This window comes from Vigna umbellata, chromosome 2 (genome assembly GCF_029865625.1).
Source record: "Vigna umbellata cultivar VRB3 chromosome 2, Vumbellata_1.0, whole genome shotgun sequence".
NCBI lineage: Eukaryota > Viridiplantae > Streptophyta > Magnoliopsida > Fabales > Fabaceae > Vigna > Vigna umbellata.
Genome location: NC_142166.1, coordinates 6,350,061 through 6,364,108, shown reverse-complemented (window position 1 = coordinate 6,364,108; position 14,048 = coordinate 6,350,061). Strand labels below are relative to the sequence as shown.

The 14,048-nt window shown below is 26.4% G+C and overlaps 1 protein-coding gene across 1 annotated transcript; it reads left to right on the top strand.

Moving 5' to 3' along the window:
• Positions 1-12,003: 12,003 nt before the first annotated feature.
• Positions 12,004-13,282, top strand: LOC124834266 (Integrase-type DNA-binding superfamily protein). The gene has a single exon (XM_047308926.2). It carries the CDS (start codon positions 12,412-12,414, stop codon positions 13,036-13,038), a length of 627 nt encoding a protein of 208 aa, XP_047164882.1. The 5' UTR covers positions 12,004-12,411; the 3' UTR covers positions 13,039-13,282.
• Positions 13,283-14,048: the final 766 nt, after the last annotated feature.

The following is a 14,048-nucleotide window of genomic DNA, read 5'->3' as shown; positions in this document are numbered from 1 at the left end:
TCCAACCCTCTAGGTAGAAGTTTAAGCTTAAAACAACATCAATCAAAGTGCACAATGCTATTTAACAAACCAAATTCGTGAATGATACCTCTACAAAGTCTTTTTCTTATCATCGAGTACACCATGGTCAACACTCTCTCTTTCATAATCCATCGTCAAACACTGAGCATCTCTTGCTCTCCACCTCTCATGATTCACTTATAGGCTATCTACCGCTGGCCATCTGCCAGGGCTTCACTTGATCATAGAGGGACGTACTCAACTGAGCCCGGTCACCAGACCTAAACCATGGGCTCTGATACCATTTGTAGGGAGGTTCAACACACACACACACACACACATACACATAGATATCTCCATAGTGATAAGTTATTGTTCGCTTTGGGCCAAGCCCTCACGGATTTGCTTTTGGTACCACTCCAAAAGGCCTCTTAACAATGGAGATATGTTATGTGTATATAAACTCGTGTTCATCTCTTATTTTATCCGATGTGAACTTTGTTTGTACCCAACATATACATCATCAAATTCACTTATTAGCATTAATCCATCACATACATATTGAACTCAAACGTATCAAAATCAAAATCACATATTACTAGTTGGAAGTTACTATAATACAAGAGTTTCTCTTACTTGGTGTAGAAAACACCCTTGACTTAAAGTCTCTTATATAACTTTAGTTCTCACAAGATGCTCTAAATTCCTACACACTCTAAATACCTACATTAGATCACAAATTTATGCATATTATAACAATCATAACTAAATAAATATTTAATTTGACCTATTTTGACTCATATGCATAGATGTTAGAACTATGTATGTTTCAAAATACTAAACTAAGTCAAATATAAAGCAAAAAGTAAACTTACTCTATTTAATATTATGATAAATAAAAAGTGTATACATCTTTCTCATGAATCCATTGGTTGTTTCTATCATATAATAAATAAGAAATGAGCTAAGAAAATTAGAGAAAAGAAAGAAAAAAAATATAAAAATAAACGTATAATATTATTATCGATGAAATTAATACAATTTTTTGTAAATAATTTTTTTTAAAATCATAGTTGTTTATTTTTTCAGAAAATATTTCTTAAAAAAATCATAAATATGTTTATTGAAATTATTTTACAATAAAAATTACAAATATTTTTACAAATAAATTTTTTATTGAAAATTTTGTAAATAATAAATAATTTTCTAATAGTATCCGGTGTCTTATGCTTAGAAATAAATAACTTAGTTACTTAGTTGCATTTTCTTTGTCTTAGAATTATTTAAATACATTTTTTCATAATATGTATCCATACATATTTGTAAAGATAAATAAAATAAAATATCTTATAAGTTAAAATAATTTTTTTCATGAAAAAAAGCATTTATAAAAACTAAGATAATTTTACAAATTCGTTTATGTATAAAATTAATTTTATTTTACGAAAAAAAAATCCATAAAAAACTAGAAGTTTTTTTAATAGAGAAACTCCAAAAGCTTCTCTAACATTGTATGCCAATAGGTTTTATAAATTTCAACTGAAAAACTCACGAAGCTTTTGTTTTTTTTGTCTATCCAAAATAGGTTTGTTATACTTGTGGTCTATTCAATAAAATTATGAGGGTGATCGCTTTCAAATTGTATATTTATACCAATTCATGAACAAAAGTACAAAACATCATTTTAGTTCTAGAATTATACATACCAAGTAGAAGAGAGACAAACTAATATTCAAAGAATGCATACTTTGATAATAACTGAACAAGCCTTTCCATTATATAGATTATAACATAATAATAAAATGTTCAGTTAACATTAGTTATACAACAATTTAAAATGTTCAAAGTATATTTAAATTCTACTAATAACAATTATGTTTTTAAAAGTAATGAAAAAAATGAAATTAATGAAAATTTATTATGATAAATATAATCCACCATCATAAAAAAAGTTAACTGATAATATTGTTGTAATAAAAATAATGATTATTATAACTAATAAAAGAAATATGTCATAACAAATTGATTAATGACATTTTCATTATAAAAATTATAATTATTATGACCGGTAAGAAACAATATATTATAATAAATAAAAAGAAAAAAACTATTATAACAAATATAATATACCTATTTTATCTATCATAAAATATCATGTGTATAACAGTGTACCTAATTCTATTATATGATTGACACTAAAAAATATCTATAATGGGTGTAGATTGACCAACAAAACAAGTCTATATTATATTTCAATAAGAAGAAAAAACATTAGTTTTTATTCATAATTCAATTTAAGTCAGAGCAGATTTTCCAACGACAAATTTTCCACCCACTGAAATTTAGAATGGATTCCAGTCACAATAGAAACCAAACGTGTTTTATTCCCATAAATTATGCGGTTAATTTTGATAATGGATAATTACTGTCAATTTATTGATTACAAATTTGTTTTAAATATAATTTTATATTTTTACAACTAATCACCTTCAAACAAAGTTAATCTATAAAGAATAAATTAATGTTTACACTTAATTAAATTTATATTAAAAATTTTAAATCAAGAAGTGATTCATATTTCTTTTCAAGTCTACATATTTACTTTCTAAAAATCTCATAATTATTGGAGTGCATATTGAAGTTTCATATTGCACCAGAATAAATAAAATGTTTAATGTATAATGAAAAGTATTATATGCAAAGACATAGTCACTACAAAAATAATTATATTTACTCTATTTTAAAAAGGAAGATTTATATGTGTATATATATAAATGTTGAATTTTATTCCATATTTTCTTTACGATATTTGTCTCACTTTCCTATTTTATGATTGTGGATGGAAAATAAAATTTTATAATTTTATCATAAACGACTCTCCTAACACCCATGATTCTTTCTTCGTTGACATCATTTAGTGTAAGAAATGTAATATGTATTAAATGACATAAATTATAAGATGCATACAATATTATAAAATATATAAATATATATGAGATAATTATTAGTTATGTTATGTATTATGTAGAAATATATGTCAAACTATCGTATAAATGCTTATATATAAAAAACATATTTCAACTATCATGTAATAATAATGAATAAAATAGTTTAGTTTCAAAGTCGTCACATATTAACAAAAAATAAATAAAAAATAAATTACCAAATTACATTGTATTTTTTAAAATAAGAATTGAATTGAGACAAATAAAAATCTAATAACTTAATCCAGATTTAAAACAAAAACAACTTAAGTATAAAGCTAAAATATATTGAGATGATTTTCATTAAAAAAGAAATCTCCAATTAATGTATAAATATAAATGTAACTAAAATCACCACCTACTGCCTGAAAACGAAAAGCGCGTTTGAATATAAGCCAAGCCATCAGACTGCAACCATTTTACTAAAGTCAACTTATTATACCAACAATAAATTTATTAGTCTTTTTCATTTATATCATATAACTTATCATTTTTAATTTAAGCCCTAAGAACTATTGGAAGAATGTCTGTGTAATTAAATATTGTTGATTAATGAGAGTCAGAGCCACCTTCTTTGTTGCCATTTCTATGTATCATCAGAGTTCAGAATTTCAACAAAGCCTTGCCACCTTTTTCATTTTTCTTCCACACGTGCTCTTTTTTTCTCGTATATATCTTCTTCAACCTTTCTTCATCACTGTTTATCGTGTTGATTTTCGGCTAAACCATCGTAACCTTGTTTTTCACAAACCTTGTCCTCCTCCTTATACTCTCGAAGCTTTTACAAACCTTATTCTGATTGAAAAATCAGTTGTCTATCGTGTTGATTTTCAGCTAAACTATTGTTTTTCAAAATCCTTATACTCTCTATGCTTTTACAAATCATAACCTTATTCTGATTGAAAAATTAGAAACGCATCAAGAATCTAAGAAGGACAACGTTTGTGAAAAATAAGATTAGCTGAAAATCAACAATGGACAATGATGAAGAAAGGTTGAAAAAGTTATACGAGAAAAAAAGAGCACGTGCGGAAGAAAAATCTTCCATGTATATTTTTAGATAACGGGGGCATTTATTTTAATTATTTTTTTTACTAATGCAAGGATAATGAATATCATGTTATTCAATGACTATTTGGTACAAATTGATATTTAAAATCATACTATTATTATAGTAAAAAAATTTTAATAAGAAAAATATTGCTGACCGAAGAATTATCTATAGATTAATTTTATAAACTTATGAATTTTTTGAAACTTATAAAGTTAAAATAATTTTTAGAGATTTATTTATTTAAATATATATTTTGCAGTGTAATTTTAATTTTAATTTTTAGAAAAATTAATTTTTTTATATAATTTAAATAAAAATAAATTTATTTGAATTATAATTTAAAATAATTATTTCATTTTATTTTATAATTAAATAACCTTTTTAAATTTTAAAAAAATAAAAATAAATATCAATGAGTATTCACAAATACCTATCAATATACCAAACCAGAAACAATGGATCATATAGCAGATATTAGTAATATTTAAATAATTAAATTAATTAAAAGTTGAAGTAAAAAATATAAAAGAGTGAATTGTTGGTGTAAAACTAGTGAAAAAGGGGGATTGAGGAGAGGTCTTATTATTATAATGTAAATTATAAAAATATTATGTGAATTGCTTAAAGGTCACATAGTACTATAGTAAAATTTACTATAATCTCACATTGTAGCTGAGGAATATTTAAGAGATTATGGTAACAAAACAATTTAGGATATTTATTTAAATTTTTCTTAGTTTCAAAACGCCAATCTGATATCATCACACATGCTTTTTAATGAAAACAATGGTATTTTACTTTGAAACAACTTTTGAAGTGAGCATAATTTTAATCCATTATTTGTGTTGATATACCACTTTAAAATATCAAAAGCAAAATTTGTGAAGGAATAAGGTTAGATCAATATGGATAATTTATTTAAGGTTATATTAATTTGCATGTAAATTAATATTTGGAAATAGTATCCAAATTTTTTAAGTGGATATTTAAATTAATATTGTTTTAATTAGATTTTTCTATTTAATTGTTTTTATAAAAATATTATTTGACTCAATTTTACGAGTTTGAAACAAAATTATAAATATAAGTTTAGACCAATCCCACAAAACTTACTTATAAAGTAAAATTTATATTCATTTATATACTATAAATTGATCTTACTTTTAGTTGATTTGAACTTTCAACAAATTTTTTTTGGAGTGACTAGATTTATTGAAATGATAATATTAATTATATAATTTGGTTTGAAAACCTAATGAATACCTAATGAGTATTAGAAATAAAAATATTAACTTGAAGAACAAATATAAATATATATAAATATATATATATATATATATATATATATATATATACACACACATGTACACACACTCAGTATAACATGTTCATATAATAATACATTAAGAACCAATTAAAAGCAGTTGAAAGACTTTATGCTTGGCTCAAATTTTTTACTTAGTTAAATAAAAAACATAAGAACTTTAAAAAGATAAGTTAAATTTGTTTTAATTTTTTTTTCTTTTAGCTTAAAAGTTTTTCTAAACTAAAAGTTGACTGAAAATTTTTTAAATTTCTTTTCTTAATAAAAAGTAGTTATCTCATCAAATAAAAAAATGTATTTATAAAATAAAATATTTTTTAAAAACTAATTTAATTATAGGAATTTTTCACAATGAAAAAGAAACTGAAGTACACATACCCATTTTTCTAATCTAAAATTTTAATTTTAATGTTTATTCTTTTAAAAAAATATTTATAATATCAATTATAAAGCAATTTTAAATTTTAATTAAAAGTTATACGATACTTAATTTATTATATTCGTCAATAACTTTTTAAAATAACTAAAAACATTCATGGAAACTTAATAATATTAAATTACATTAAAACCATTCAATAGATAATTTACAACTAATATATAAATTATGAGTAAGCAACAAGTAGCAAATTTTACATAACATATTGTATTATCTTCTTGTTTGATTACGTATGTCAAAATACTAAACAAATTAATAAAATTTGGCATTTATATATACATATACATTTATTATGTATATATGTTATCTCCACTCGTTTTTCTTACTATAATTGCTTTCAGCAATAGGGCTAGAAAAATTTTGAAAAAAAATCATGCGAGGTAAATATATATACAATGTGTTTAGGCAATAAAGAAATAGCATTAAATACACGTAAATAGGTAAAAACAGACAGAAGTTGAGGAAGTTAAAAAAAAATATCTTAAATTGTTTTACATAAGTTACTATTTTGGTGAATGGCTGTTTTAGATAGGCAAATAAATATTTATGTTGTTTTAGATAATTTTTCCAATTTTTTTTTAATTATCTTTACGCAAATGTAAACTGCTTATTTTTTAAGTATTTTTATATGGTTTATTAGTTAGAAACCGTTAAATAAATTAACCTATATTTGAGTTATGAATGTGTATACGGAGCATTGTATACATACATATATATACATATATATATACATATATATATATATATATATATATATATATATATTATAAGTTTTGATATTCACGTGCGGTTAACTTGCGATGATGAAATAAGGTTTATTCAATTCAAAGCCAACGCGTTGAGATTTCTTCATAGTTGGGTAAATTAGGGTTACCTTTTTAATTCTTTCCAAAGTCAACATACAACAGAGGAACCAAATTGAGACTCTTTGTTTTCAGGTACACTCTTCTATTTCAATGACATATAATTAAATTAATCAAATTTTATTTTTCTTTGAAATTTAGTTATTTTAATTAAGTTATTGTTAGATATTTATATTTTATTAACAGTTAAAATTTATAGTTTTTAATTAAATTTTCTTTCTTTCTTATATTAAAACTTTTAATTTGTATTTGTTTCTATGTTTTCATATGTGAAAAAAATTACTATAATTAAGTTTTAAATATCCAAAAAAATTTGATATATTGGATTCAGTTTTACTCATTAATAAAAAAAACATATTTTTTTGAATATTCAGTAAAATAAATTTTTTAACTAGAAATTTAATTAAAATACTTAATTTTATTAATAACTTAAATTTTGAATTATATTTTTATTTTTTTATTCTTTTTACGTGAAAAGAATCAAATAACAAAATAGAAAAGTACGATTTTTTTAAACATTTAATAAAAAGAATTAATAATAATTTTGTAACATCCAAATTTAATAGATTTACATTATTAACCGATCTAGATATTAAGAAAGACAACTAAATATTATATCACCTAGGTATTACCGTATTCCTCATAAACTACTTTCATAAAAAAACTTTTAAGACTACTCCTACGTTTAGATATTTTATAGTTTCTTATAGATTTAATTAAAAATATTTAATATATAAGAAATTAAAATTTAGTTTATATCGAGATACATATAAGTAATGATGAGATAAGATGATCACTATATCATCTTAGTCGATAAGCAAAATTAATTATTATAAACTTAATTAAAAATATATAAAAATTTTAAGCATTCATTAGGGTAATTCTTTATAAAAAATTTAAAATTTAATTGAAACTATATAATTCTTTTTATGAAAGATATAAGAATAAGAGAAGAGATTTCCAATTATTTTTATGGCTGCCTAGGTTGACAATATATGGATCATAAGAGGATATGTTTGAAATACTAATAATATAAGTCACTCTATGTGACATTCCTTTTTCTTTCTTTTTTTTATTGGCTTGCAAAGCCAACATTACATATTCCAAAACTGTCGCGATCTTGTACATTAAGAAGAAACAATCAATGGTTATTAGATGTTTATCAATATTATGATTCTCATTTCTACATCACTTTCTATGTTAATTATTGTTCTAAATATCATTGTTTCTACAATTATTTTTTAAAATATTATTTATATTTTAAAGTTATATCTTAAACATGATTAGTAGTGTGCCCGAGAAAAAAAAATTAAATGATACGTTGACCAATTTCTTTTCCCGTCATATTCTTGTATTTTGTCATCACATCTTAACATGTGTGAGGGAGATATTCTCCTTATTTTTTATTTCTATTTTTTATAACTGAATTTATTGTATTTGTAATTACTAACTCGTGCAATTTGCTGATAAAAAAAACAAATTGGTGTGATTTTTTAGAGTTTGACGTGAAATATTGCAAGATTTGAAATTATAAGTAAAGGGTAGTTTATATAGATGATTATCTATAGATCACAAGATATTTGTAATCTAGAATTTTTTTTTTAATTATAGATAATTTCTTAAAATCAATTTTCCACAGCCCTTCAGAAATTGGTGTGAACCAACTGCTACATACCAACCACCATACTCCAATAATTTCTCCATGTTGATTTCACACGAGAATGTGATTGAGAATCCTACCCCACCTCGATATTTAACATCTAATAAATTAAAAACATATTTTATTAACTTGTAATTCACATATTAAAATAAAACATTTCATCTTATTATTATTTTTATTTAATTATTTGAATTAGTGAGATGTACATTATATCTTAAGCTATATTAACACTCCAAAAACCATGAATCATTTGTCATCACATTAAAATTTATTAAAAAATAAAAAATAAAAAAAATACAAAAAAAAAAGGAGAATCACACCATGATAAAAATTACACTTCAAGAAACATGGACAAGTATACATATTATGTAAAAAATATATAAATAAATACATGAAGACAAAACACTAAATCACTTTTATTGTTTTTATGAATCAAAGTTAAATTAGTTAACTATGATTTCTTTCACGAAAAATATGAAAAACTTTGAACTGTATATGTTTAATGCAAGCAGTGACATCTCACTCTAAGACTCCAAAGAACCAATCGATAATGCAAAAAATTACAACACACTAAAGAAGAATCACTCTTCAACCAAAACCTGTGAAAATTCTCCCTCCAAGCAAGCTTCAATGCATAAATGACCCCACAAATTTGACATAAATAGAAGTTTAAAAAAAGCTGAAAAACTACTCACATATTTATGTTGACTTTCTTTAAAAATTCTAGCACATGTTAGGACAACTTCTAGTTTTACAATCAATATTTACCTTAAGCTAATGACAAATGGAACTTGCCACCCTTATCTTCCATAGTTTGTGTTAAACAATAAATTTTAAGCCTAACTCAACCCTACAAAACTGGCTTATAAGGTGAGATTTACATCCACTTATATACTCTAAAATGGTATCATTAGTCGAAATGAGACTTCCACCATCTCTCACGCCGAGGTATATACATCCTTACATAGAACTAAACATACAATATGTATAACAAACAACAAATTTTGTTAGGATTAACTTAAACAATCACTAATTAGAGATGACAAAAATACATGTGTTTGCGGGTATCTACAGATAAAATCTACGACAAATAGTTAGTATTCTCGAATATTTATTACTCACAAGTAACGGGCAAGATATATATTAATACCCGTTTATAAGCAGATTGGGTGTATATTTGTATTATCCGTTACTTGCAAGTATTTTTTACCCACAAAAAAAATTAAAATTAAAATTAAAATTAAAATTATATTTTATTATGTTAAATTTAATTAAAATTAATTTATATTTTCTTAAAAATTTATTAAATATCTTGTTTTTTCAATATCCACGGGTATCCTTGAGCACCCACAAGTTTTAAAATATTCACAGATATTTTTTAAATAGGTATCTGCACACGTAACAAACGATAATGGGTGAATGTTTTGTTGCGGGTTAAGCACTGTCCATGTCCAATCCGACCCGTTGTCATCCTTAGTTCAAGTATTATGTTAAAAATTGGACTTTAAATTTAATTTAATCTCACAAAATTGGCTTATAAAGTCAAGTTGCACCCAACATAATATCGAAAGAAAGATTTAATATTATTACCACAAAAAAATACATAAAACCCAAAACCACCATTTTTTAAAATCTATTAATCAATAAGTGAACAATCATATAACAACTTAAAAAAAAATCAAAGTTTTAACTATTTACATCTCATTTAACCAAAGTCAAAATTTTCCAATTCACACGTATTCAATATCATTTTAAAACCGTATCATTAGTTAAAAATTACTTCTTATCTATAAATAAATACGCATAACTTCTTAATCTTTTGTTTTGAAACCTCTTAATTTTGTTATAATTCTTTTTAGGTTAAATATGTTTTTAGTCCCTAAACTATTGGCCGTTTTTGGTTTTCAAAGTAAGGTACAATTTGGTCCTCATTCTTTTCGAAACGTTCGTTTTAATCCTCGGAATTTTGGTTTTAGTCCTCATTTTGTTGCTAAATGAGGATCAAATTTCTAAACGGTGTTAGTTTTCGAGGACTAAAACGAACGTTTTTGAAAAGAATGAGGACCAAATTGTACCTTACTTTGAAAGAGGGATGAAAATAAAAAACGATCAATAATTTAGGGACTAAAAACATATTTAACCCATTCTTTTTTATCAGTTATTGCAATTTATCCTTAAAGTCAATTCATTCTCTCTCTTCGTAGGTGTCATATCCTTATAATAATAAATAGCATGCACACTATACATGAAGACACAAAATAATGTATATGGTTAAGTGTGCCTATAATGATAACGATACGTACATTTCGAAAAAAATAAAATAAGAATATGAAAAAGGAAAAAGAAAGGGTAGCCCTAGTTGACACGACAATGAAAAGTCATAATTTTGACCTGGGTCAAGGATTATCATGGACATACAATGAACAAGTTTTTCAGGAAAAAAAATAGAAGATAAAAATTATAAAAAAGTAGTAACTTTTGGTTAATTTAAATAATTAATATATAAAAAATTAAACAAAATTTGTAAATTAATTTTTCAAGAGTTAATTTTATACTTAATTTTTTTTTGGAAAGGAACTCGTGTGGAGATCTTGCGTATTTAATGTGCATTTTGTCTGCATTTAGTTAACAGCGACCACTCCAAACGCGTGGCAATGAAAGGAGTAATCGTTGTTTGATTGAAGTTTACTCCTGTACTGATGTAAGGGATGATGCTGTAATATAACAAAAATAATATATTGTTTTTATTATCAAAACTATTTTCCTCAACATATTATTATATGTCGCATATCTTATGAAGGTGTAAATATATGACTTAACGAATCAAATGAATCTAAGCATAATTAATAAAATCAAGGAAATATAACACTCATATAAATATATTAGCCAGTAAGTTTAATGTTATAAAATATAACACTCATATAAATATTAGCACTCATGTAAACCAACACTCATATATGCATAAATATAAATATTTTAGTGTTATAAATATTAGCCTCTTAAACTTATATTACATCGTGAGACACTAAGTTTGACTTACATAATATATACAAAATTATTCTTTCGAAATATAAATAATAAAAATTACATTAAAAATAAGAAGGTGACGATTAATCTAATTATATTCTAGTATATAAACATAGACTCGAAGGTAGTTTAGAGATATTATAAAACTAACTCAAAAGGAAAAAAAAATAAGTTCTTCATATTATCTTAAAAAACAGGTAATTTTGATACAACATAATCCACTTGAAGTTTATTTGATCTCCACGGTTGACTTGTTGATTATCTATTAAGGAATAACACTATCTGTTTACCATATTATATATATATATATATATATATATATATATATATATATATATATTAATTTCTTAATCCTTATTATGTGTGTTTTTTCACGTTCCATTACAACCTTAGTCAAGTATTATTATTTTTTTCATGGTTTCACTGTTAATTTTGACTTGTTAAAAAGCAAAGTAATTGGAAGTTTCCCTCGTACAATGATTTGGAGGTGGGACTTGGGGGAGTGGTATTCACTAGTTTCTATTCACCACCACATTTTTCAGTTGAAAATTTAGAACTTCAACATCCCAATCTAAACAGAGTATTATTAAATTCATGGTGCTGCTAATCTACCTGCAAATGTGTAGTTCATTAAGCTAATGAAGTGAGATTATGGTACGGTACCCACTATTACACAAGACACAGACACTATGGTTCTAAATTCACGTGGAACAAAAAACGAACGTGGTGGTGGTCCACGATTGTTTCCTCCAGGGACTGTCTCGACGCGTAGATGCAAACCATCACTGCTCTCGTCACAAATGTCCATGTGTACAACAGCATGCACTTTCTAAGCCCCACACGCGCCTTTGAAGTCTTACATCACAGTGAGTCAAACATCTTCACTCGCTTCTGCACATATATAAAGAGCCGCAAACAAACTCCACCCTCAGAAAACGCATACGACACAGATTCTCAGCACAAGCCAAAGACAAAGCTTCCATTTCTAAAATCGCAAAAAAAAAAAAAAGAATCATCAGAGTAAAACATATTTGGTTACTTATTTAAAGAGTGACTGTAAGGAATGGTGAAGCCTGGTAGCGTGGAAAAAACTACTGAGGAGCGAACCAATACGTCGTACAGGGGAGTACGGAAGAGGAAGTGGGGCAAGTACGTGTCGGAAATTAGGCTTCCCAACAGTCGCCAAAGGATTTGGTTGGGTTCCTACGACAGCGCCGAGAAGGCGGCGCGCGCTTTCGACGCGGCCATGTTCTGCTTACGTGGCAGCGGCGCCAAATTTAACTTCCCGAATGACCCGCCCAACATCGCCGGGGGGAGGACCATGACCCCCCCTCAGATTCAGATAGCTGCGGCTAGTTTCGCCAATTCGGAGCCCCAAAAAGAGTGTTCCGGTCAGCAACACGTGGAGTCTTTAGCTTCGGACGAGGAAACGGCGTCGTTCAGGTTGGAGTCGTCGTCTCCTCCTCTCTCCGACGTGTCGGTTCAGAACGACCCCATATTCCAAAACGGGTCATTTCGCGACCCGTTTTCGGATCTCGGTTCGGGCAGTTTCGCCCCCGAGTTCTCCGATTTTCCGAGTTTCGACGATTTCAGCCGGGATTTCTTCTTGCCGGGGCTTCCTAGTTTCGATGACGGAGAAGAGAACGTGGACGGGATGATAGTCCAGGACCCGTTCTTGTGGAACTTCTAAGAGGGTCAGGGTTTGGATAATTTTATTATATCCAATTCCGGGACCAGAATCGGGTTTGGGTTGGTCAATTTTTGTTAGGCCAAGCCCTGTGTGTTGGTAGTTACTGATGAAATTTATTTACCAAGTAGTCAAGGTTTCGAATTTTTTAGATGGGAACATAATTCATTTAATTGTCACGAATTAATTGTAAAGTTGTCTGCTGATAATGTAACTTCTGGGGCATATATTGAATTTTTAAGGATGATATCTTTTGTCTAGATACAATCACTTGCGTGTATGATCAGGTGGTAGGGGACCCATTATATTAATTATGAGTAATTAGGAATGTTTTTATCGTAACGTGGAGGGTTGCTACTCCAATTATGAAAATGAAGAATTTTTTTTTGAGATTTGATTTATTAGAGGATAAATTCTAATGATAATAAGTTAATAGTAACATAAAACAATAAGTGAAAATAATTAAATAAAGCATTTATTCATAATGTTTTGAGTAACTGTTAAGTACTAGATGGAGGGAAATGGAGTTTTCTGTCATAAGCATTGGAAGAGAATAAGTAGAGCTAAGAGGGAACATGAGACGTTATGAAGAAAGATAAAGAAAACTCAAAAATTGTGTACTGGCAGAGTTTGGAAAATTATTAAACAAATAAAAATATATATAGATGTGACGCGCTATAAAAGAAAAGGGATAAAACGTTTTGTATTGAGGCACACTCCGCGGGGACTTTTAAAAAGCAGATTGTTCTTGAAAAAGTGAGAATTACGTATAAAAGAAATTATTTCTTTTTAATAACTTAAAACAAAAATTCTTTAATTGGACTCACCACTTTTAGTTCACTTTTTCAGGAAAATCTACATGGCATTGTTTTCCCTATTTGTTGATTGTGAGAGGAGAGGGAGTAACGTACATATCCACCCAAGTGTATATATATATGAATAAAACATGATAAACATGGCATTAGGGACTATCGTGCCGTCACTCGTTTGTTGAAATAGAGAATTGAAACAAG